This window comes from Scyliorhinus torazame, chromosome 12 (genome assembly GCF_047496885.1).
Source record: "Scyliorhinus torazame isolate Kashiwa2021f chromosome 12, sScyTor2.1, whole genome shotgun sequence".
NCBI classification, from domain to species: domain Eukaryota; kingdom Metazoa; phylum Chordata; class Chondrichthyes; order Carcharhiniformes; family Scyliorhinidae; genus Scyliorhinus; species Scyliorhinus torazame.
The window spans coordinates 202,395,245-202,421,838 of record NC_092718.1 but is presented as its reverse complement, the minus strand read 5'-3'; the positions used below and the strand labels follow the sequence as shown (position 1 = coordinate 202,421,838).

General features: G+C 41.2%; 1 protein-coding gene across 5 annotated transcripts in view; it reads right to left on the bottom strand.

Annotated features, from left to right (window-relative positions):
- Nucleotides 1-1,252: 1,252 nt before the first annotated feature.
- The window catches only part of LOC140386881 (vascular endothelial zinc finger 1-like), a 55,780-nt gene continuing 30,438 nt past the window's right edge, over nucleotides 1,253-26,594 (bottom strand). The window contains exons 4-7 of one of the 5 annotated variants that reach the window (XM_072469702.1): nucleotides 24,379-24,550; nucleotides 21,072-21,266; nucleotides 14,103-14,343; nucleotides 1,253-11,143 (exon numbers count right to left, since the gene is read on the bottom strand). In XM_072469702.1, the coding sequence (XP_072325803.1) occupies nucleotides 14,126-14,343; nucleotides 21,072-21,266; nucleotides 24,379-24,550 (585 nt within the window). In that variant the 3' untranslated portion in view covers nucleotides 1,253-11,143; nucleotides 14,103-14,125. The remainder of the gene's footprint in view (nucleotides 11,144-14,102; nucleotides 14,344-21,071; nucleotides 21,267-24,378; nucleotides 24,551-26,594) is intronic. The other 4 variants (XM_072469701.1, XM_072469704.1, XM_072469703.1 and 1 more) reach the window with 4 other exon arrangements.

The window sequence follows — 26,594 nt, the reverse complement described above, 5'->3', positions numbered from 1 at the left end:
AGAAATATCATGCAGAGTACGAAATGATAAAGTTACCCAAAACTTTAATCTGGTACCACTATTCATCAGTTCCAGCAACAACAAAAAAAGTCCCTTGGACTTCAGTTGATGCTAGCAGTTACACTCATCTAAAGATATAGATAGGCAGCATGGTGGCGCAGTGGTTAGCATTGCTGCCTCACGGCGCCACGGTCGCAGGTTCGATCCCAGCCCCGGGTCACTGTCTGTTTGGAGTTTGCACATTCTCCCCGTGTTTGCGTGGGTTTCACCCCCACAACCCAAAAGATGTACAGGGTAGGCGGATTGGCCACGCTAAATTGCTCCTTAATTGGAAAAAATGAATTGGGTACTCTAAATTTTAAAAAAATCTAAAGATCTAGATCTAGATCTTCCAATCACACTCCAACTCTCCGTGATGTGCATACCATAGATCCAGAGAATCCCTACAATGTCGAAGGAGGCCATTTGGCCCATCGAGTCTGCGAGAGAATCCTACCTAGCCCCCCCCCCCCCCCCACCCCCACCCTAGCCCTGTAACCCCACCTAATCTCGGGGGCAATTTAGCAATTCTGCACACCTCTGGATTGTGGGAGGAAACCACAGCGCCCGGAGGAGACCCACGCTGACACGGTGAGAACATGCAAACTCCACAGTCAGCCAAGGCCAGAATCGACCCTGGTCCCAAGCGCTTTGAGGCAGCAGTGCCAACTACGGTGCCACCATGTGCTGTCCAACGTAATTCCCCTCTCACCAAGTGGTCTTGAATTAGAGCAGATTGGCAATCGAGCTATTTGGAGCAAAGTGGTGCACACTATGGAGGATTCCAAAACTATGAACACTTCCAGGGGAGGTAAGTGTGCAGTGGCATTGTCACCGGAATAGTAATCTAGAGACCCAGGATAATGCTCTGGGGGCCCAGGTTCAAATTCCACCACAGATGTTGAAATTTGAATTCAATGAAAATCTGGAATTAAAGTCGCATGAGAACCACGAAAGCATTGGCAAATTTCATAAAAAGCCATCTAATGCCCTCAACCCATCCTTACCTGGTCTGGCCTACATGATTCCAAATCCACAGCAATGTAGTTGATTTTTAAATGCCCTCTGAAATGGCTGATAAGCCACATGGCTCAAGGGCAGCTGGCCTTGCTGGGAGCGCCCAGATCCCATGCATGAATTATTTAAAAAGATATTTGTCCATGAGCCTACCAGGAATGAACAGCCATTAAATTTAAAAAAAGTGAGTCACATCTCTTAACAAAAAAGATTTATTCAAAATTTCAATAATACATACTGAACAGGTTATCTACAAATCTATGGTCAGGTAATAGTTTCTTCCTGCTAAAAGTTACACGGAATATACAGCACAAGAGATATAAAAAGCAAAAGTTATCAGAACACAATATAACAGGAAATCATTTTTATTGTGACACAATTCTGTACTATACGCAAATATTAGGCAGAAGAATAGACAAGAGGGTAGTTGCAAGAATTTAACACGAGCAGAGAGGAAGTATGGCAGCTGGTGTCTTCACTGCACACAATGTGACTTTGACAGTCAGGAATAAATCTAGTATACTCAAAACACTGATGGGAGAATTCAATTTTTAAAAATGCTAAAAAAATTTATAGGCAATAACTTGAAAAGCACGGGGTACAAGGGTTGGCAGAACCCCAGATGATGCTGTATGTGTTCCAGCAGTGCAGCAACCAATCACGGCCGGTTTCCCACAGTTGTTACTACAGGAAGTTCCGAGGCCAACTTTGCTGAAAATACATATTTCACGAGTTCACTCAACTTCCACAGTCCTGGATAGGGTCAGAAATTAAATAGAGTGCAGCGTATTTATCTTGGGAGTGATTTATAAAGACTGCAACCTAACCATGGAGGTCACAGGACAAGTGACTGCAAAAGTAAACCCTTGAAATCAGTTCCAGGCATTTATTACTTTGCACCATATGTGCAGGTTACATTTTTGTTTGAAGAACAGAATTTCTTACAGATGTATGGGAGCTGCACAGTCTGAGAGCTGCCATGTCCGGATCCCTTTGTGACATTATGGTAATACAGCCAAAAAAATTAGGAGACAAATTCTATGGACAGCGCAAATATTAAACGGTTGAGAATAGTTTCTGTAAATTAGCATTCTGTTTTGAGATGTGGCAAATCTTCACAAGTTAAACTGTATATTGTCTGTTACTTAGAAATGGTAAATTCCAAGTCTGGAGTACACAATCCTTGAATTAGTGTGTAATGTTTCATGCTCATAGTGACATTTAAGGGGCATCTTGACAAATACATGAATAGGATGGGAATAGAGGGATACGGACCCAGGAAGTGTAGAAGATTGTAGTTTAGTCGGGCAGCATGGTCGGCACGGGCTTGGAGGGCCGACGGGCCTGTTCCTGTGCTGTACTTTTCTTTGTTCTTTGTTTTGTTCTCATGGTCAAGAGAGAAGGATTTTCTGGTACCTTGCACTGAAATGGCGATGTACCATACATACTCGCTATCATCTTGTGGAAGATCTGTGTCTAGGGCTTTTTTGTAAAATTCATCGGGATGTTTAAAAAGAAAAAGCGAATAGCTGCTGTACTTTTCCTAATAGTGAGAGGATTTACAATCTCTCACACATAATGGTAGCAGCCTCTAGTGGTTGGATACAATTTCTGGTTGAGTTGAGTCTTGGCATTGCTTGTGAAATTGGTATGGGGAGGATTCCAAAAGAGCAGGGAGATTATAATTGAGTAAACTAAAATAATCTATCAGTTACGCAAAGTTTTGGTTAGTTAGTCAATTGTGGTTATGGCCAATGCACAAATAAAGGTAAAATCACGAAATACATTGATGCTTGTCCTAGAAAGTCATACATTTTGGCTCACAAGAGACCAGATAACCAATTCAAAAGCAGATCTTTACTCGTCAGCGAGCAAGTTCCTTTGTAATAAAACGCAAAAATTGCTGACCTCATGATTAACTCTTCAATAACGTAATTACAATATTTCACAGGGAGAAAGTACAAAGCAGTCGGCAAATTTTCCTTGAAAGAGGTAATTCAGGGTCATCCAAATCAGAAGCAACAAGAATGAACGTATTCTACAACAACGTTGCTTATCAACCTATCTCCTTGCAACGCCGTCTTGCAAAGGTATCAACGTCCAGGCCTACTTTTAAATTGCCTGCCCATTTTATATCATAATTAGGAGCAGGAATGGGCCATTCTGCTCTTTAAGCCAGTGTTGCCATTCAATAATCTTAGTTGATGTGCCTCAGCTATAGTTCCCCACAATCTTCCCACATCCCTTCAAAACCCTAAGTCTTTTGTACCAATTTGTATCTTGAATACATTCTACAACTGGGAACCCTGTGCCCCAGATCTCTTGCAGAGTTTTTCAAAGATTTACAATCCAGACATTTCTTGTCTTAATCCTAAATAGTTGAGCCTTATCCTGAACCTATGGTCTCTTTGAGCAGCACGGTAGCATAATGGTTAGAACTAAGGCTTCACAGCGCCAGGGTCCCAGGTACGATTCCCGGCAAGGGTCACTGCCTGTCCGGAGTCTGCACGTTCTTCCCGGGTTTCATCTGGGTGCTCCGGTTTCTTCCCAGAAGTCCCGAAAGCCGTGCTATTAAGTAATTTGGACATTCTCCCTCTGTGTACCCGAACAGGTGCCGGAATGTAGCAACTAGGGGCTTTTCACAGTAACTTCATTGCAGTGTTAATGCAAGCCTACTTGTGATAATAAAGATTATTAAATTAAATTAATGCTAGACTCCCAGCAGGGTAAACATCCTTCCAGTATCTACCCTGTCAAGCTCTTAAATTTTTTTATGTTTCAATGAAATTACCCCTCATTCTTCCAGACTTCAGAGAATACAGACCTAGTCCAACTTCTCTTTCTGGGACAACCACCCGCCCCAGGAATCCATCTAGTGAATATTAGTTGCACTCTCTCAAAGACAATCTATTGTCCTTGGGTAAGGAGACCAAAACTGTCTTACTCCAGGTGTGATTTCACCATGGTCCAACACAGTTGCAGTAAAACTTGCTCAGCCTTCAACCTCTTTGGAAGGAGTTCAGTATTATACAGTTATTTGGCCCTGAAGATATTGTCCACTTTCAGGTGACCATCCCCAAGAGCAGTGCTTAAAAGCAAAGACAAACATGAGTGGTTCTCCGCCCCCCCCCCCCCCCCCCCCCAGTTTTTAAAAGTTTATATTTTTTGATTTCCCTATAACATCAGAACCAAGTTTCCCGTTTCAAATGAAGAATTATTTATGCTTTTAATTCAAGGGGGAAAGCATGGCCTAACTGAAAGGCAAAGTTATAGCATATCCTTGAACACTAAACAGATACAAGTACTGGGAACGTGCCAATGCTTCGCCTTTCCTGATGACAAACAGAAGCTCCCAAGAGTTTATTTATACACTTTTCTTTTTCGGTTTATTCCCCCACCTGACTATTTTTTTTTCAAAAAGGGATTTAGTTATAAAACGGTCTATGTCCCGAACAGTGCAAGTACTTTTAACAGAGGTTGGTCAATGGAAAGGAGTAAATGCTTTGTGCTGCTCCATATTCACCAACTGGCAAGTTGATTGAAGTGCCTACAAACTACAAAGTGTATTTCACCTTGTGGTCATTCCTCCAAGTCGTGCAATTATTGATATTTTGCTGCTACTGCAGCCTCCAAAATATATATATATATATTCAAAATATGGATATAGGAACCAGAGCCCCTTGTGCCAGCTGTCACTTAGATCGTGGCTCATCGGTAACTCCATAACCCTGGATATTTTTATCCAGCATAGATCCATCAATCTCAGTCTTGAAATTTCCCCAGTAGTCTCAGCCATTTGGGAAAGATAAGTTTTGGATTTCTGCTACCCTACCCTCCCCCAGGTGGCAAAAGTGCTTCCTGGTTTCACTTCCAAATGGCCCAGCTCCAATTTTTACTGTTATGAAGTGTGACCAGGTAAAGCATTTATTACAGCACTGTGTTGGTTGCGGGTAATTCCAGGAAAAGCATTACAGGAGAAAGACAATTTTATCAGCGTAATTTAGTTAATCAATGTCAAGTATTGTAATTACACATTTGATTTCCATAATGAGGAACTACAAGAAGCCAGATTGGAGTCAGATGTAAGCCAGATAAGGAAGGTGGCATGTTGGCTTCCTCGAAGAATATTTAGTGAACCGCTTGGGTTTTTGTTAATCCAGTACCTTTCATAGGTATCTGGTGCCAGCCCACAAATTAAAACAAATTCAATTTCCCAACTTGCCACAGGGGGATGTAAATTCTCACTTGCAGATGGCCAAGTCACCGAGTGTCCTTAAGGCAGATAGATAAGTTCTTTATTAATCAGGGGATCAGGGGGCACAGGCGGAAGGCAGGAGAATGGGGATTAGAAACCTATCAGCCAGGCTCGATGGGCCGAATAGCCTAATCCTGCTCCTATTATCGTATGGTATAACCTCTGTACTGCATGCCTAGTATCATAAATCACTAGGCCCATTACTTGTTATCAGCTGGTTAAATACAAAGTTAAAGACAATATAAGTTTGACCATGCATCACAACTGTAAAATACAACGCAAGCACTGTAGCGTTGAAAATTATTGTACTAGCGAGGCCAATCCATGTTTGTCAGTCGGGTTTGAGTGCAGAGGGATGGATACCTTGGTATACCTCCTGGCAGACTCAGAGAGCTGGGAGCAGGTTGGCTGTCCACTCACTTTGACGGAGGGGGAAAAAACAAAGCAAGAGAAACAAAGGGGAAGGGAGGGGGGGGGGGAAACAAAATCACAGTACAACTGAAAATCACGGTGGTACGAGCTTTCCACACTTGAACGTGATCCATCCTTAATTGCCCTCGAGAAGACAGTGGTAAGCCACCCTCCTTAACAACCGAGTGGCATGCTGGGCCATTTTCACGGCCAATTCAAAGTCAACCACATTGCTGTGGGTCTGCAGTTACTTTTGGCCTTACCACCAGATAAAGGCGGCAGATTTTCTTCTTTTAAAGGGCTTTAGTGAACTGGGTGGGGGTTTACAATAATCCAGTAGCTTGATGGTCACCCTTACTGATATTTACTTATTTATTTATTTTTTAATTTCCAAATAAGGGGCAATTTAGCATGGCCAATCCACCTATCCTGCATATCTTTGGGTTGTGGAAAGGAGACCCACCTAGACACGGGGCGAATGTGCAAATTACACACAGACAGTGACCCGGTGCCGGGATCGAACCTGGGTCCTCGGCGGTGTGAGGCAGCAGTGCTAACCACTGCACCACCGTGCTACCCGATACTTACCTAATTTTTATTATTTTTTTTATTTATTTATTTATTTTTTTAAAAAGTGCCCAATTCTTTTTTTCCCACAATTAAGGGGCAATTTAGTAGGGCCAATCCACCTACCCTGCACGTCTTTGGGTTGTGGGGGTGAGACCCACGCAGACATGGTTTATTTAATTTATCTACGAATTATTTTAAATTTAAAGTACCCAATTACTTTTTTCCAATTAAGGGGCAATTTAGCGTGACCAATCTACCTCACCTTATCTTTGGGTAGTGGGGGTGAGACCCACGTAGACACAAGGAGAATGTGCAAACTCCACACAGACAACGACACAGGACCGGGTCCGAACCTGGGTCCTCAGCGCCATAGGCATCAGTGCTAACCACTGCACTACCGTGCCGCCCTACTAATTTTATAATTAAATTCTGCAGCTGACATGGTGGGATTTGAATTCATGTGTCCCGATCATTAGTTGAGACCTTTGGATTCCTAGTCTAGTAATATAATCACTCTCCTACTATGTTAATCTACACAAGATATTTATCCCAATGCAAATTGTAAATGGCTGACAACCACTGAGCACCAGAGTGGAGGATACTGTTCTCAGTAATTCTTAACCAACCCATGCCAAACCTCAGCATAGTAAATTGAATGTGCATCTGGATGTTAATGTCCACATATTAACTAAAGGTTTTGGCAACAACACCAGCTGGAATTAACTACACAAAAAATACAACAACCTGCTGGGTTCAATTATTTATCACAGTAAATTAAAAAAATATTTCTCATAGCTAGTTTAAAAACAAGAGTTTTCTTTTTTTTTTTTTAAAGTCCATCAGAGGACCCAGAGGTGCTAGCTTCAATGATGCAAACAAGACAGTATCTTTCACACTTAACAGCAAAGTATCAACTTTTTAGGCCATGATTAATTGTAAAGTAAGGTGATAAAGAAAAGCAAAATACAGATTAATCAATGCATTACAAATATACACAATGTATAATCTTAACAAAAATAGCAAGTCTGAGAACATTTTAAATTTACAATAGGGTGCATAATTCTTCAACAACTTTCTAAAGTGTACCAGGTTATGGTGCTTTACTTCCCAATGAGGACAATGAAAAGGTTGCTGAGGTAGTAAGCAGCACTACTGTACAGAGCGTAGTTGTAAACAGTTTTGAAACATCTTTGTGTGAAAAGCAATGGTATCGGGAAACTGAAATTATACCTCTATTTCATGATCATTAATTGCACAAAAGGGGCAGCACGGTGGCGCAGTGGGTTAGCTCTGCTGCCTCACGGCACCAAGGTCCCAGGTTCGATCCCGGCTCTGGGTCACTGTCCGTGTGGAGTTTGCACATTCTCCCAGTGTTTCGCCCCCACAACCCAAGGATTTGCAGGTTAGGTAGATTGGCCACGCTAAATTGCCCCTTAATTGGAAAAAATGAATTAGGTGCTCAAAATTTATATTTAAAAAAAATTAATTGCACAAAGAACTCAAGATGTTGCAAACCTTTTCGGTTTTAGATTCCAAAACATTAATCTGGTCTGTTTCTCTTTAACCAAGCTAATGCGCACATCTCCAGCATAGAATTTTAGTTTTTTGGTTATATGTTCTACTCACACCTTTATTCTTTTTAAAAGCCCTTCATTTGAAACCAAGACATTTTCAATTCCTTCATACAGGTTGATCAAATTTATATTTTTTTCCAAGAGCGATACTTTTAAAGGAAATAATGTGTTTCAATTGTACTTCATCTCTCCAAAGAGCACCTTTCCAAAATTGAAAATTAATTTGACCTCCTGCAACTATAATCTGCTTAGCCCTGTACAAGGAATTGGAAAAAGATTGGAAAGAGGGCCAAAGTTGGAGGAACGTAGCTCAGCCATGTTTAGGCTAAAAAAAGATTCAGAATACACTGTAAAATGTCCATCACTGAAATGTGGTTATTAAACATAACAATTTAGATGTGGACATACTACGAGCTCTGGATTTTCAAAAAGCAATAGAAATAAGTACATTGAAGATATTACTTGTGCGCTTGCAAGAATTTTTAAATTATGGACAATCCCATAATTGCAAATTCCAATCATTAAAATATGAGGCAGATCAGTCCTTCTCCAAATGAAACAACAGGCTATAATATTGCATGGTTAATGAATATAGTACATTTTAGATGTTAGCATATTAGATGCCAGGACATACAGTGGTATGGAAATAAACTACAGCATATTAATACTGTACCTTACTAAAAATATTTAAAAACAAAGTAGAAGACCAAACTGCGAAGTCAGGATCACTAGAGCATTCTAGAAATTTAGGAAACTATTCCCAAAATACTAGACATTTTAAAGAGTCAAAGAAACAATAAGTGACATCTGGCTTTAGACAACACAGATTGGTTGTTAAACATCTACCAGTAATATCCTGGGCAGGTTGTTTTTCTTACACTGGTTGGCATACCGTGCATACGGCAGAATGATGGAAGGTCGATTAGTATTTCAGACAATCACTTTTGACAAAAAAGCAATTCGCAGAATAAAGTGCACAACACAAGTCAATATTTTTTCCCTCTTAATAAATCTTTTCTCTTCCAGACCATAAAAGGTGGAGACACCTGCCGCCATATTGTACCTCACCGAATTGTCCATGCTTCATGCGTGACCTAAGCAATGTGCACTGGCTGGCTACTCCACTAAGTGAGGTATCTTGTCATCATTCTCAAGCCCAATAATGTCATCAGTCACAGTCCACACATATTTCCCAGCACACGGAACTGAACAGCAACACGTGCCATTCCTTACCCACCAAGTCCTCAAAATATCTTAAATGGATTTGCTACTTTACTTGCTTCTGGAGGTTCTAGGAGGGTACTGCAATCGGCACCATGAGGCAAAGTAGGAGCCCAACACATTTAAAGCGTACAGTGTAGAGGGGAAGATTCTCTAGGCAATATAACCAGAAGGATGAATCCGTCTCACTTTGAAAGATTTAAAATAAAGTTGGATTTCTTTGTAAATAGAAAATCATGATTCTGTAAGCTTCAATAAGATGTTTGGGGTGTGACGTGGAGCGGGGGGGTGGTGTTTGGGATGGGACGGGGGCGGGGTGGGGAGAAATTGTACAAACTATTATTTAGGAGAAACTTTTAAAGGTAATCACTTTCATTTGCTTAGATATCATTATGGGCGGCACAGTAGCACAATGGTTAGTTGCTTCACAGCACCAGGGTCCAGGTTTGATTCCAGCTTGGGTCACTGTCTGTGCAGAGTCTGCACGTTCTTCCAGTGTTCCCCCGGGTTCTCCGGTTTCCTCCCACAAGTCCCGAAAGATGTGCTTGGTTAGGTGAATTGGACATTTTGAACTCCCTCAGTGTACCCGAACAGGCGCCGGAGAGTGGCGACTAGGGGATTTTCACAGTAACTTCATTGCAGTGTTAATGTAAGCCTACTTGTGACACTAATAAAGATTATAATGATTTCAGGAGAAGCAAACCATGACAATCAGTTACTTTCTGAACCAAAACTCGTTCGTAGTTCATAGGGCGGGGCGCTGGCACAGTGGCCATCACTGTTCCTCACACTGCCAGGGTACAATTCCAGCCATGGGTGACTGTGTGGAGTTTACACTTTCTCCCAGTGCCTGTGGGTTTCCTCCCACAGTCCAAGGATGTGCAGGTTAGGTGGAGTTACAGGGATAGGGTGCTCTTTCAGAGGGATGGTGGGCCGAATGGCCTTCTTCTGCACTGTAGGAATTCTATGGTTCAATTGCCTGGATTTAAGGGGCACATTTCAAATACTCGTATGCCAGGCAAACAGAGCCCCAACACTTGCAGATAGAAAATAGTCAAATTCCACATTTGAAGACTAAAAGAAAAAGCATAAGATGGGTAAACACTTCTATAACACTCCAACTTAACAGCAAAATCAAATGACTATAGTCACAGAAGAAAGGGTACAGTAAGAACCAGGACCTGCTTGTACATGATACTCACTTCAAGCCCTCATTGATTTGGGGAACAACTTATACACCAGTGCAATGTAACACCAATGTGATTCAGAGCATTCTTTAAAACAAGGTTGCAACTTTAAACACGTTGATAATAGTAAATGATGATTTCCGGGTGTGCAGATTCTAAGAAAAGTGCAGGTACTATTTAACATTTCAAATACCTGCACATTCCAGGCTTTCCACATAGGAACTGTCTATTTTTCTTGCAGTCAATCTTTTCAGTGTAATCAGTTAAAATTGTACAAATTGATGCAACATTGAGCAGTGGTGACAATATACAACCAAATAAGTGAAACACAATTCTTCAGCCTTCCACTAATTAAAATTCATTTCATGTTCTTGTCTGACACAACAGGATCCATTAAGCTTTGTCTATGTACATATTGAGACATTAGTATGTGTGTCCATTTTCCAACACAAACCACCAATCTATCCCCAGATGGAAATACAGGAATGATGCAGACAGATGTACAACCTACCTTTTAACTCGTCAATAAGTCCAGAACCTGGACATTAGACCATAATTTTACTTAGTTGGAAAAAACCACAAACTGATTTTTTTTCCCCCTCCCTGGAGACAAGACCGCTCGACAACTCTTCATCTTCTTAGTAGAATGAGGAGATCCTCGGTTTAATTCGCTTTAAGCGCCAGCGTATCCGCTGGGAAAGGTGGTCCTCATTCATCCATTGCTACTGTGGCACTTGCTTCTAATATCTTTCACCATGGAGGAGATGTCGGCAAGACCTGGGACAGAAAAGGCACACTCTCCACAGGCCTAACTGATATATTCACTGGACTTGCGGCAGGAACAGCAGTGTGGCAAACCTCACCCGTGTCTGGAAGAATAAAGGATTGTGAGGGAGGAAAGTGAAAAAAAAAATCATTAGAAGGCAGATAAGTCTTTATAAAAAAAAAGCTTTTAACACCACAAAACTAAAGTGTGCTCGATTTAAAGATGGGAGTTTTCTTTCTCTATCCCAAACAAGTGAAGAAAAGCAGACTGCCAAAAGATCCTGTCTCTACAGCCTGGTTTCTGGTAATAGTAAGAGGCCAATTTCTTGGTATTTTTATTATGTTGACTGACTAGCATCGAAATGTTTACGATGTGGGGGTATATTAGTTAATAGTGTGGATATTCAAAGCCTGGCACGATATCAAGTAGACGTAGACATTATGTACACATTTCCAACGACAAAAAGTTTCTATCTTTAAAAAAAAAGGTTTTGCTCACATCCATTTTAACATAATTTCAATTCGGAATGTCTTCAGGAATTGGTCACTGCAGAGGTGTGCACAAAAAAAGTTCCATTCAGATACAGTGTACATTATAATTGGTAATCAATATCACATAGCTGTACAAGAAAGTAATCGTTAGCACAAAGTGCCTGTTAACAAGAGGGCTCTATGAAATATTAAGCTTATTCAAAGCGGTTTTACCATTTATAGGTAATGGCATAGATGAAAACTGTTTTTGTTCTTTAAAATTATGTTTTAATGCCAAAATATTATGGCAAGGCGACATCCTATGTTGTGTATTTAAAAAGAGGAAACCAGGAATGTTATCATTTAACAAGAAGGGACAAAAACATGAACTAGAATCTTTAGAAGGAAATAAAGCAATATTTTCTTAGAAAGCAAAAGGTGGTGGGGTGGTAGGTCATGTATGTGCAGCACAAGACCCTTTTGTGGAGGGGTCTCGAGCCAGGCTAAGCATTTTTCCTGGAGGGGCAGGGTAAGAGAGGATATGGAAGGAGGCGTCAAACAAAAGCCAAACTCTTTCGCATTAGGGGTAAAGAGAAGCTAAGCAACCTGCTCACACACACCAAATCAAGTGGATCAAAACACACTGATAAAAAGCCTGTGAACCCGCTTCCTTGACCTGTTGGAAAAATATTGAAGTGGCAATGGAGAGGGAGCTGAAGGGGGCACTGATAGCTCAACTCAGCAACATGCGGATGGAACCAAAATGACGAGGGCAACCCAATGTTAGATATCAAACGTGCAGGAAAAAGCTTGCCTGCTGCTCCACTTTCTCCTGCCAGCAGTAACTTCAATTTGTCTTCATTCTGAAATCAAACTGGGTCTCTTTTTTAAAAAAAATGTGCAAGCAAAGACACAAAATACTCAACAGTTTGAGAGAACGACAGCAGCAGTGCTTCAACGGAGTTCCGTTGGCTGTTTAGCACAGGGCTAAATCGCTGGCTTTGAAAGCAGACCAAGGCAGGCCAGCAGCACGGTTCAATTCCCATAACAGCCTCCCCGAACAGGCGCCGGAATGTGGCGACTAGGGGCTTTTCACAGTAACTTAATTGAAGCCTACTTGTGACAATAAGCGATTTTCATTTCATTTCATTTCAATGACAGGTAAACAGCTGAGTTTATTATCAGTCACCTGTGGAGCGCCAAAGTTGTTGCTCATGGCAAGTCACAAAGCAAATTTTCCTCAGAATATCAGTGCTACTGCAGGGACACATATAGTGGTCCTTCAGCTGTTTGGAACTTACAGAAGTCTTATAAAGGCTGAAGTACACAGCCGCAGGTGTGATTGTGTCACAGGAAACAACATCTCAGTAATGAACAATCAATAGGTATATTAAATGTAATATTGTGTTGGGGCGGCATGTGGCGCAGTGGTTAGCACTGGGACTGTGGCGCTGAAGACCCGGGTTCGAACCCCGGCCCTGGGTCACTGTCCGTGTGGAGTTTGCACATTCTCCCCATGTCTGCATGGGTTTCACCCCCACAACCCAAAGATGTGCAGGTTAGGTGGATTGGCCACGCTAAATTGCCCCTTAATTGGAAAAGAAAAATAATTGGCTACTCTTACATTTATTTTTTAAAATATTTTTAAAATGTTTTATATTGTGTTAAAAATCTTAGACCTGCACATATTTCATATCCACCTTTTTCACAGTAAATGCCATATTATAAACAAAATCACTGATGTAAACTCATTATGCTAGAATTACATGCAGCACAACAATTTATTTTATAAATTCAGAGTACCCAATTTATTTTTTCCAATTAAGGGCAATTTAGCGTGGCCAATCCACCTACCCTGCACATCTTTATGTTGTGGGAGTGAAACCCATGCAAACACGGGGAGAATGTGCAAACTCCACACGGAGTGACCCAAAGCCGGGATCAAACCTGGGACCTCGGCACCGTGAGGCAGCAGTGCTAACCCACTGTGCCACCATGCTGCCCAACAATTTATAATAGAAATATAAAAAAAGGATAGAATGGATGACTTTAAAATGATGACTGAATTACAGCTGCGTCCAATTACCCATGTCAACTATCTCTGATTCACTTGAAGACTTGGCTTTGACCACCCTGTGCAATGCCATCGGGGCTAGACTACTCACACGGAACGTGTTTCTTTAATAGCTGATCAAAGACAAGTTAATCAGAAATTTAGACCGATTTGTAACCCATTATCTAGCTAATCAAAATCGTCTCAGACATTTTCACCCAATAGCAATAAATGAAATGGGCACAGGGATCCCGAAAAAAAAAAAGGAAATGCTGGGGGAATATTATCACAGTTAAGGTAAACAACCAGTCTCCACCCCGCCCGCCCAAATTATTACATGCCACTGAATTACACCTACATTATCAAGCAGTATTAGAAGGAACACTGCCAGCTACAACCCCTCAAAATCTTTCTGCAAGTTAACTCCCTCCCCTATGCAACAAAAAAAAAAAAAAAAAAAGACCACAGGCAACCCAATAGCCTTGCAAACAAAGCTCGCAGGTTTTTGAGTCCCAAGACTGCCTGTCACTCCAACTCACTTGCCTCAATCTGGTAAGTTTTGTCAGTTCTCAACTGGGCTGCTCGATGAAGCGCCACGCAGTACCAAGGCATTCCATGTCAGGTGGGGTGAGGTGGCAGGAAAGCAGGCAGGATCCAACTCGCCCCATTTCAGTTGCGTTTCCTGCTGGCCAATTGTGGGGTGGCACTGACAGCAGCTGTAGTGAAGTCCTCCCCTGAAGGGGGATGCGAGGGGAAAAGTGGAATCCATGGGAGGAAAATCTAAATTAAAAAAGCAAACTCAGGCAGTTGAAACTATTAAAGTTCGTCATAACACTAACAAAATAATAAGCAGCGTCAGCTTGATTTCTGATGCCTGTAATTCGAGTCAAGTTGAACTGAAAATGGAAATTTGGAACTGGCGCGTAGAAGTTTACTGGACAGCATGTTAGGAAATGTGTACTAAATAAAATGTTCCAGTCCCAAAACATAGCAGTTAACTCATAACGAAGGATTCATTGCAACGTTGAAGTTACCAAATATTTTTACAAAATGGATATTAATAAAGAAAAACATTTGATGGAAACATAGAGACAGACATCAGCACACAACATATTAAAAGCTACCAGGACAACGCTGCCACTCCCAGGACACTTTTGAAGCTTTGCATTGGGGAAAACAAAGATTTGCCAAATGTACCCCCAAACAGCTTTCAGTCTAATTCAGTGAAAGAGAACCACCTACACTGTACAGATTAAGCAAATGGGTTTACATTTTTAAAGCTGCAGGTAGTGCCCAGCTATTAATATCTACCCACTGTTTTAGCATCCATTCCTTGTGAGTTAGCCACTAATACCAGGGAATAGACAGCAGTGTAAACCGGTACCAATATCACCATTTTAACCAGGTGCAAAAATTATCCAGCTTTCAGTAAAATGGGGAAATAGCAAAATTGAAGTTTAAAGACTGATCTCAGCAACTTTCAAGTTGTTGGTTGTAACTTTTGCTCTTCCCTGTTAAGACCTGTCATTTTGTATGAGAACCGTGGCCTGTTCAAAACTCTTCCCTGCCAACCCCCCCCATATTTTTCTTCCTCCTTAATATTCTTCTATAACCTGACACTAGCACAGCCTTGCTTGAAAGAGCTGCTATTTTAATCGTTCCATCAAACGAATTAGGTGACCTTTAAGTTTTGCTGCTTGAATTAAGCACTCCCAAGTCTGATCGAGGATGGACATATGCAGAATAAAGTTCCTTTTATTCTGTCCCAACATCAGAAAATTACTGGTCTGTGTCACATTCTAAGCAGTTTCCTACACTGGCCTTAAAACTCACAAGGGGAGGCAGCACGGTGGCCTCACGGCGCCGAGGTCCCAGGTTCGATCCCGGCTCTGGGTCACTGTCCGTGTGGAGTTTGCACATTCTCCCCGTGTTTGCGTGGGTTTCGCCCCAACGACCCAAAAATGTGAAGGCTAGGTGGATTGGACACGCTAAATTGCCCCTTAATTAACAAAAAAAACCTCAAGGGAGTGGGATGAGACTGTCCAAACTAATTTCATGCAGGACCTTAATGACCATGAGGGAGGGAAAGTCTTCCATTATATCAGTCAAGTTTAGAATTCAAACTCAAATCCCCAGAGGTGAAAGCAGAGTGCAAATCTAACACAATATCGAGTTCTAAAAGACAATGTAAATAAAAATGTACAATTTGTCAACACATCGAGGAGAGGTAGTACCAAAATGGTATTGCCACTGGACTGGTAATCCTGTGACCGAGGGTAATGCTCTGGGAACCAAGTTCGAATCCCACCATGGCAGATGGTGGAATCTAAATTCAATTTAAGAAAAGAAAATCTGGAATTAGATGTCCAATGATGAAACCATTGTCGATTGTTGTAAAAGCCCATCTGGTTCACTAATGCCCTTAAGGGAAGGAAATCTGCCATCCTTACTTGGTCTGGGCCTACACGTGACTCCAGGTTGACTCTTAAATGTCCTCTGAAACTCCGTTCAAGGGCTTTAGGGATGGGCAATAAATGCTGACCTAGCCAGCGACGCCCACATCCCTTGAATGAATAAAAGACAAACTTCAATAGCCATGTTGCAAGTGATCAGCCCAGCTCTTCCACTGCCCTCAGTGGCCATTAATTGCAAGATAGCTGCCTCCTCCAGTGTGTAGAAAGCCTATCAACTCAGTATTTCTTAGTTGAGATAGCAGATATTGCTAACACACCATAAGGAAAATTGAGCACAAATCAGCACCAATCACCCAATGGCATTTCAATGTTCGCGCTCAAATGTACTGTTGGCATTCAGAACTTTAACATGATAATAGTGCAAATGAACAGCAGACAGTATTGCAATACTTAAGGAATGGCCAAATAAGAATTCAGAACATCCCAAATAACTTTACATCAGATGATGTCACTGTCCGTGTGGAGTTTGCACATTTTCCCCATGTCTGCATGGGTTTCACCCCCACAACCCAAAGATGTGTAAGTTAGGTGGATTGGCCATGCTAAATTGCCCCTTAATTGGGAAACAAAAATAATTGGATACTCTAAATGAAAAAAAAAGATGAGACCAGGGATGAGAAGCTATACTTATGATAACAAAAGAGAAAAACAGAAGCTCTTTGTAAGAAAGAAAGGTTAAGGGTTTTGATAAAGCAAATAGGGAAAGCTATTTCCAATCATAGCGAGTTAGCAACTAGGGCGTACAAATTTAAGAGCTCCAACAAATAATTCAAGGAAACTGGGAGATATTTGAGTGCAAGCAAGTGGTGAAAATAGAACCTGCAATAACACAGTGCCACCGTGGGGCAGCACGGTGGCACTGTGGATAGCACAATTGCTTCACAGCTCCAGGGTCCCAGGTTCGATTCCGGCTTGGGTCACTGTCTGTGCGGAGTCTGCACGTCCTCCCTGTGTGTGCGTGGGTTTCCTCCGGGTGCTCCGGTTTCCTCCCACAGTCCAAAGATGTGCAGGTTAGGTGGATTGGCCATGATAAATTGCCCTTAGTGGCCAAAATTGCCCTTAGTATTGGGATGGTTACTGGGTTATGGGGTTAGGGTGGAGGTGTTTACCTTGGGTAGGGTGCTCTTTCCAAGAGCCGGTGCAGACTTGATGGGCCGAATGGCCTCCTTCTGCACTGTAAATTCTATGATAATCTATGATAGCGGATTCATATTTGAAAATTAAAAATGTAAAAAGGCATTGGGTAAAGGCTAGCAGATTCGGACGAAATGGATGTATTTTTCAGACTGCCAAGATGTGTGATGGGCTGAATGGCCTTTCACATTGCTACAAAATATCAGCATTCTACAGAACAATATTAAACAAGGTCCAGCTGGAAAAAGCTTCGGATGGTTTGGATCAGGGGTTTTGAATGTAATCGCTATCTACATATTCATGGTGAAAGGTTTGCATGAGAACGAGTGACGATGTTCCTACAGAGAATATCTCATCAAAACACTCAGAATTTAGACTTTTAGAAGAATAGCTGCCATTTGAGCAAGGTAACAGACATTGGGCAATGTTGAGGAACTGTATTACTACATTAATAGACCCTTCCAGAATACCAAATCGGACTTACAAATCATTATGGAGATTCCATCTGTCAGCTTAGTTATTGAACTAACTTGAGATTTTAAGCACAATGGGCATCTTTAAACCATAAAGCTCTGGTGCGAAACCCACGTTAATTTCCTTCTTCAAAATTTATCAGAATATCAAAAGCTCTGGATCAAAGGATGCTTGATTTTTAAAAATTAATTAATTCATTCACTCACTCACAGGATGCAAGTATCGCTGGAAGGTCAGCATTCATTGCCCACCTCTGACTGCTCCAAATGTAGTGGTGTGCAATCTGCTTGAATTGTTGCCATCAGTCGCAGCGGTTTTAACACAACTGAGTGGCTTGTTAAGCTGTTTCAGAGGGCAATTATGGACACCCACATTGTTCTGGGGTCTGAAGTCCACAAACTGGCCAGACTGGATAAAGACGGTAAGCATCCTTCCATAATGGACATTAGGGAACCATTAACTGTAGGTCGAATGCATTCAATTACTTTTGTGTACCAAAATCAAAAAGGCAGCATCTCCCCATCAGCAAATTTAAATCACTTGGTCGCAATTAATCTTTATTACCCTCCTTTTCTTCTGAACTTCCTTTAAAATCACCAGTTGTTTGATGGTCATTTCCCAGTAGAATATTCTGCTCAGGTTGCCTTACTTTGTGTATCAACTCGCGTGTTATGGCAGACTATTCTCCAGTAGGAGTGCAACATCCAAGGCCACTCGCGTTCTTACCCAATGCTCAAAAAAAACTCTTACAGCAGATACTGCAGAAATGTTGCAGACACCTTCCCCTCCTTGATAAAGCATTTATATTAACATTTTTCAGGTCTGGATCCCAATTGTGGGGCCTGTAGTTTTCAGTTTCAAACACCAGAATACAGCTATAATTGGCAATTAAACTGTGTCACTTTAAAGTCTCAATCTCAGTTTAACAAAATTCTCCCATCTGGTCAAAATAATTATTACTACTACCAAGCCACAACCATGTTGTGAAAGAATTTATGTAACACCTCATTATATTTCTCAGAAATACACCAAATGTAGAATCAAAACGCTGTCATTATTCTTAGAAAGATAAACATTTTGCACACTGCAAGATTCCACCAAAGGTAATGAGAGGATTGACCAGTTTGAGGGTAAAATGTTGACTGAGACACCAGAAGACTTCTACTTTTTTTTTTGAATACTGCCAAGGGATCTAAAACATCCGCCTGGATGAGTGAGGCAAAGAAAGAGACTTGGTAAGAACATGCCACTTGAAAGTTGCTGGCACCACAATGCAATAGCTCCCCCAAAGGATTAACCTTGATGACATGCTCAAGACCCAAGAGTGGGATTTTATTCCATGACTTTCCACCTCAGAGTTGTAAGTGCTACCAACCGAGCCAGGCTTAACTGAAGATCTTGACACATGAACACATCTTCAGTAACTCAATGCGAATCAGCATCCTTTCATTCCAGGAATTTAACCTTAAGGGACAGTTAAATAAACACTTAGCCAAATAAGAATTCAGAACATCCCAAATAACTTTACATCAGATGATGTCACTGTCCGTGTGGAGTTTGCACATTCTCCCCATGTCTACATGGGACTCACCCCCACAACCCAAAGATGTGCAGGGTAGGTAAATTGGCCATGCTAAGTTGCTCCTTAATTGGAAAAAATAATTGGGTACTCTAATTTTTTTTTTTATAAAGTATATTTGTGCAGGAAAGTATGACAACTAATTAGCACACAGCAAGGCCCACAAACGGGAATAAATGAAAGATGACAATCAGATTTAAGTGATAGCTGAAAAAGGAAGGCTAGCCAGGACACCCAGAGATCTTTGTCCTTTAACTGGATATTGCCATATGATCTTCTATGTTACACTTGAAGAGGTAAAAAACTTGGCCTGGGATTGACATTTCTTCTAAAAGACAATTTAGCACTCCCTCAGTGCCAGTGCATAAACCTAGAACGAAATGAATAGTAGTACTTTGCAATACTAATTAAGTAATTTGAATATTGCCAAAAAAGACACATGCTACCAAAGCTTTTTGTCTTGTATTCATCAGGACAATTCGCAAGAATACCAAATTGTAACGGGAACAATTTATACTGCATGAGAATAGAGCACTGATTGGTTGGCAAGTGGACTGGTTGTTAGAGGCATTGCCAGGAATGATGCACCAGTTAACTGATGACTGGCAAGCTTTAAATTCAAATCAGGCAAGTTGATCATGAACCAGGGAATGGTTGTTGCCTATTTTACGGAATTGAAAAAGGAGCAACCTATGCACATGTTCCTTCTGTCTGTAAAGGACAGGACCGTGTGTATTAATATATGTAACTTCTAGCACATGTAAGTGAACCACACTGCAAACCCAACCGAATCTTAAATTGGGTGTCAGTGTAATTCTTAGCACACTTGGGATTGTTTAGCAAATGTTGTCCAATTGCGGAATCATATCTAATATTGGACACTATGTTTAGAGTTTTGCAAGCACCGGATGGTTGGGTTTGGTCAGTACTGTGCCTGTTGTGAACAGCCAAGGAGACATGCTGTTTGATACGATTCACCAGTCTTTGGAATACACAAGCCTACATACCTAGCATCACACGGGCAATCAAACTGATTGACAACATTACTCACGTCTGTTAATTAAGGAGCTACCCTTTCTCATGAATGAAAGGACACTGATCTCATGAGTCACCTGCTGACTTTAAAATAATTATCAACTAAGTGCATATTAGGGCTGTACCCAGTGTATCTTGGTGGTGGTTGCCACTGGTAATTAGCTGAAACCAGTAGTATTTCTGTAACTCCAATGTGGCAACATTGGAAGTATTTTCCCATTGACTATCCATCATCTTTAAGCTGTGTTGCTTCGAAGCAGTCACCAATTATTATAACCCGAAGAAGCCTGCAAGATTGTATATCACTCAATTCAAGACTGTAAGGATTAATACGAAATCTGAGATAGAGTATTTAAATCCCCATCACTTCTGAAATTAATGCTCCATATAAACCGGAGGGTTATTTTCATGAATTGCAAGTTTATCTCAAGGAGATGGGGAATTTAAAATGAAATCAATTTTGCAACCGAATTTTTTGATCAGAAATTAGAAAAGTAGCAAAGCTTAAAGGGTTTCTGAATTTTACATGATCAGTCGAATTGATTCTAAAACCTTGCTCTGTGATCCCAGCAGAAAACAACATTTCAGATCAGTATTTAATTGCACCAAAACCAATGAAATTCCTGCTTTATTAAGAATTATATGCCAGAATTACATTTTGAAACACACAAACTACCCTGTAAGTTCACCCCCCCCACCCACCTTCCCCAATATCCCCATAACAAGAATCCCAATAGAAGGGCAAATTTTAGCTACAAAATGACCTGGTAGGAGTGGAGCATTCTCCGGGTACAGATTAAGGAGATGCTTGCCTTTTAAAGCCACTGCTGCCACAGAGGGGGCACTGGAAGCTGGGGTCTCTCCCATGTGACTTTTCTTGTGGCCAATCAGGTGGTTGTGGGACTGACACTGCAGGCCGCACTGATCACACACAAATCTTTGAGACTTATAATGGACACCATGGTGATTTCGAGCATGGACCCGAAGGTAGGCAGCTGTGGTGAAACCTACACAAAAATAGGGATTTCAGCTGATAAAAAAAATAAGCACAAACATCTTTACATCCACAATCTTCGGGACATCAAAATTCTGATCGGCTTTGTCCAGATAAAAATCATACTGTTAGCACTTTTTTTCATTACAAAACAGCTCAGGATTACAACAATGAACCTTGTGATATTATAATTTGAAATACAAAATTGCATGCAACATTCCTTTAGAACTCTTTTACAAATGGTGATAAATTTCTGATCACGACATTTTCCAAATATTTCCTTCAATGAATTGTTGCATAAAATCATACAATTCAACAGTGCAATCATTATACTTCAAAATGGCATCTGTGAGTAACCTTATTGTTAAAGCATTCAAGAGTTATGATATTCCTGCAACAATTGTGTGCTGGAACAAGACTCAGTGGCCCTGGGCGAGTAAAGGAGGAAGGGATGGTGGGAAAATGGACCCCATGCCTAATTGCTATCTCATCACCTCTCCAGGCAGTAGTTGGTGTCAGGATCCAGGTGAATACAGAATTGGGCTTGAGCGCGAGTAGGTGTCCAGCATAACCAGACAGCCTGCTAGGACACAACTTTAAACTCACAAAAAGAAAGTGATCATTTGTCACGTGTCGAATTATACCCCAGTAGGGGTCGATGTCATTTTTGGAAAAGAAGGCAGATACTTGAAAACAAAAACTGCAAGTTACAAATAGCTAATAGAACAACATTCCTGTTAAGGTTGTAGTGGTTTTACAAAAAGGGGGCAAGCCCAGTAACTGAGAACAGGATGTGATGGTACAAACCATGTCAAAAGGAAGCTAAAAATAAATCAATTGGAGATACATTACGATATCATACAGATTTTTTTAAATCACAAAGAGGAAATAATGAAACTTCTTTGACAAATCTCTAGCATCTGATGGTTTCAGATTGGAAACTTGCAAATGTGTTCCAAAGATCTCTAGTCAGGAAATGTCACCTTGGATTGGAATGTCCCTCTATTACTTGGGGCTGGAGGGCAAAAAGAAACCAGGAAAACATGGACCTGTTAGTTTAGTATTGATTCTAGGGAAATAACTACAATTTACCAGATGAGTGATTGAGCTTTTAAACAAGTATGAGCTGATCTCAGAGTCAGCATGATGGGGATATGACTCGATTTATAGCCCTTCTGGTCTCTCAGGCAAGTTCCCATTCTTCATGTTTGAGTGCAGAGAAGTGAATACTGTCATGCTAACAAACTGCAATACGTACTTAGTTGATGTCCTTATTTGCATGCCTTACAGTACAGGGCACTGAAAAGCAACCATGAGCAGGAATGCTGCCTGATGCATCGCTTTTCACTTTTCCCTAATTTAAGGCACTTTAAGACCAATTGCAGCACCCTTCAAAAATGCACCGGAGTTTAGTCAATTAAGTAGCGAGCAGGGCAGGCAGAGTGGTCAGCACTGCTGGCTTCACAAGGGCAGCACAGTGGCGTAGTGAGTTAACCCTGCTGCCTCATGGTGCCGAGGTCCCAGGTTTGATCCCGGCTCTGGGTCACTGTCTGTGTGGAGTTTATACATTCTCCCCGTGTTTGCTTGGGTTTCGCCCCCACAACCCAAAAATGTGCAGGGTAGGTGGATTGGCCATGCTAAATTGCCCCTTAATTGGAAAAAATGAATTGGGCACTCTAAATTTATTTTTAAAAAGCACTGCTGGTTCTCATTGCCAGGACCCAGGTTCAATTCCGGCCTTGGGTGACTGTCAGTGTGGAGTTTGCACGTTCTCCCAGTGTCTGCGTGGGTTGCCTCCACGTGCTTTGGTTTCCTCCCACAGTCCAAAGATGGGCAGGTCAGGTGGATTGGCCCTGATCAATGCACGGGGTTACAGGGATAGAGCAGGGGTGTGGGTCTAGGTAGAGTGTTCTTTTGGAGGGTCAGTGTAGACTCAATGGGCCGAATGGCCTCCTTCTGCATTATAGGGATTCCATGGATATAACTCAGGAGTTTGTTTTGTATGGTTCAGTGATTATCAGGCACTGATGACCCACTGAATAGTGATAACTGTAAACATATGCTACCCTGCTACGAGGATGCAGTACAGCTAGAACAATTCCGTGGATGGGATTTTTACACTCAAAGAAGTTGAGGTGACAAAAAAACCTTAAGGAACAAGGTTGGGGCAGAGGGAGGGGAAGAGACTTTGTTTTATTTTAAAAAAACTCTTTTGGGACAATTCTCATCACCACGGATCCTTCATAATAGAGAATGGAACACTTTGATCTGGATTTCAATTCTCTGCAACCACCAAAAATGCTTAATTTATAATCGGGTTGGCAAGGAAGACAACGCAAGCAGAGATAACCTCAGGTATTTTCAGAGTGTTTTCTTCTCAAAGATGGAAGCCAAATAGTTTGACACCGAACACATATGCAGGGTTTAATTGAGAAGCAACAATGGGCTCCCAACATGAAACCTTAATGTCCTAATCACCTATGCAGTCCGCCAGTCACAACTGCAGGTTGGAATTCCTTTTGTAGGGAGTCGGTGGAGAAGGAAGAGGAGGAAGAGGATACACTTCTTATTAAAAAGGAAAATGCCACCACCGCACCACCGTCAATCAAACCTCTTCCAAATGCTTTCCAATTTCACCAACACCTGACTGACGGGTGACAGGGAATTGTTGAATAATGAAGCTAGCATTTATAGAAGGACCAAGTTTTTTTCCAATCTTGTCACTTCACGTCTTCCTGATTACAAGGTTCATGTTTAAAAGACTCAATTGGCAAGGTGATTGACTACAAGTCCCCCACATCAATTAAAGTGAGTTTACTGGCATCCAATTTGCTTTAAAAAAAACCTCCACTGAAACTCCACTAAACAGGAGACAGTTTTAGAAAAAAAAAAATGAGCTAAAGCTATTCCCAGGTTAAGCTGGAGTTTAACAAACTGATTAACCGGGAAGAAAGCTCCACAATGATTCTATATTTTGCTCACCTCCACAAACAGGAAAATAATTGATCAACTATGAATTATTTTTGTAACAGATTTTCACATCGTATTTTTCCAGCCTTATATATGACCAATCAGCCTCTGTATGCATTTAAGGCTAGCCGGGAAATCTGCAAAGACTACCATACCTTTGTTACAAACATTGCAGTTGTGATTTTGGTTGTGATTATGCATTTTGATGTGGTTGGAGATGTAAGCTGCACTCAGCAGTTTACCACAGATGTGGCAGGACACTTTTCCCTCATGGCGTATCATGTGTGAGCGTAGGCGGTCTTTGGTGGCAAAAGCTGCATCACAAGTCTATAAGAACATAAGTCAAGCATTAACGTTTTTTTCTTGCAAGCTATTGTATGTAACAGCTTTCTTTTCAAATCAAACTATTGACTATTTGGAAAGGTCAGAACATTTAACAGTCTGACACCGCTAAATAATTCAATCATTAAAACTATTTTCCAAGGCATTCTTTTATACCGTGGAAGCAAAAACTAGTTCCAGAAATGTCAATATATTCCATCGATAAACCTTGCAACCGGGCCAATAGAATATAAAGCAAACGATCCTTCCATAACTTGCGCCAATTCTACAGATCTCTGCACTTTTATGCAACAGTACGTGTGCAGATAAAAATATTTGATCCATATAGTGTACAACAGATATGCAGAATGTATTCTACAGACACAACATAGATAGGCAGTTATAGCAATAATGCTACAGAGTGGCAAGGACACAGTTCCATCCCCACAATTCCCCCAAGACAAGTTCCTGATCTCAGTCGCACTGTCAGGGAGAAACTGAGCAGATGAGCATGAAGTAATAATAAACAGAGAAAATGAAACAAGTCACCACAAGACGGTCTTAATAGTCCTGATAGCTGGTTAGAGTGGCACTGGAAGAACCCAGGGAGCAGGCAGGCTGCTTGGTTACTTAGCTGGGGAATGATCACAATAATATGAAATGAAAAGGTCATGGAGCCTCATGCAATTTTTTTTTTTTTTTTAATTGCATCTTATCAGAACTAGGCTGGCAGGCCACAAACCATGAGAAATCTCGCAGAAGGTTTTTAATATAAATCCCGCCCATATGGGTAAAGTTGAAAAAAATGACTGGTTTGTTGGGAGAAATTGAATGATCTATTTATTTTCTCTTAAGAATTGAACCTGCCGTTTTGGGTCTCCAACATTTTGGCACTTTGCTGAAGTCAGAGAGAGGGCAGTTAGTCAGTGCCACTTACACAGTACCCAGGGTAAATTATTCAACCCCTTGAGCCTGTTCTGCCATTCAATGTCATAGCTGATCAGAAGTATTTACCCACCTCAGTTCTGTAATCCTCAGTGTACCCAATTATTTTTTTCAAATTAAGGGGCAATTTAGCCTGGCCAATGCATCTAACCTACACAGCTTTGGGTTGTGGAGGTGAAACCCACGCAGACATGTGCAAACTCCACACGGACAGTGACCCGGGATTGAACCTGTGTCCTCGGTGGCGCGAGGCAACAGTGCTAACTACTGCGCTACCGTGCCGCCCTTTCCAGAGTAGATCTAACACAACTGGATATGACCTTATGCAAAGACATGACACAAAAAATTTAACACAGAAAAAAGTATGTGATAATGAATTTTGGTCGGAAGACCAAAGAGAGAGAATACAAGCTAACCCGATCTTTAAAAGAGCTGCAAGATCAGAGAGACCTGGGGGTGCTTAGGCACAAATCTTTGAAGGTGACAAAGAAGTTAACAAAACAGACGTACAAAGTTTTTTTAAAAAGCTGTGAAGAAATTAAAAGCCTTTATAACACACCACAGTGGCCCCAGTTAGAATACGGTTTCCAATTCTGGGCACTATACTTTAGGAAAGCTTTGGAAAGGATACAGAAAAGATTTTCAGGAATTGTTCCAGGAATTACTGGTTACGCGGATAGGCTGGAGAAGCTGAGGGTCTTCTCTTTTAGAACAGAGAATGCCAAGGTTCGATTTAATCATGTTTAAAATCATGAAGGTATAAATAAGAGCAAATAAAGAACCTGCTGCAAAACACGGAGGGTCAACAATCAGAGGGCACAGCTTTAAGATGATTGTCCAAAGAATCAGAGGTAACATGGCAGAAAATTGGAATTCACTGCCTCATAGGATTGAAAATACAGAAATTACAGCAGCCTTCAAAACAGGCCTGGTTAAATGCTTGACGAAAAATTTAAAAATTGCAGTTTTGGAGAAAAGAGTGGGACTAATTGGATCATTTTTCAAAAACGTCAGCACAGATTTGACGGGCCAACTTGTTGTATTGTTCTATTCTAGGCTTTACTCTTACCAGGCAAAAGTCTAAATCTCAGTTAGACACTTTCAA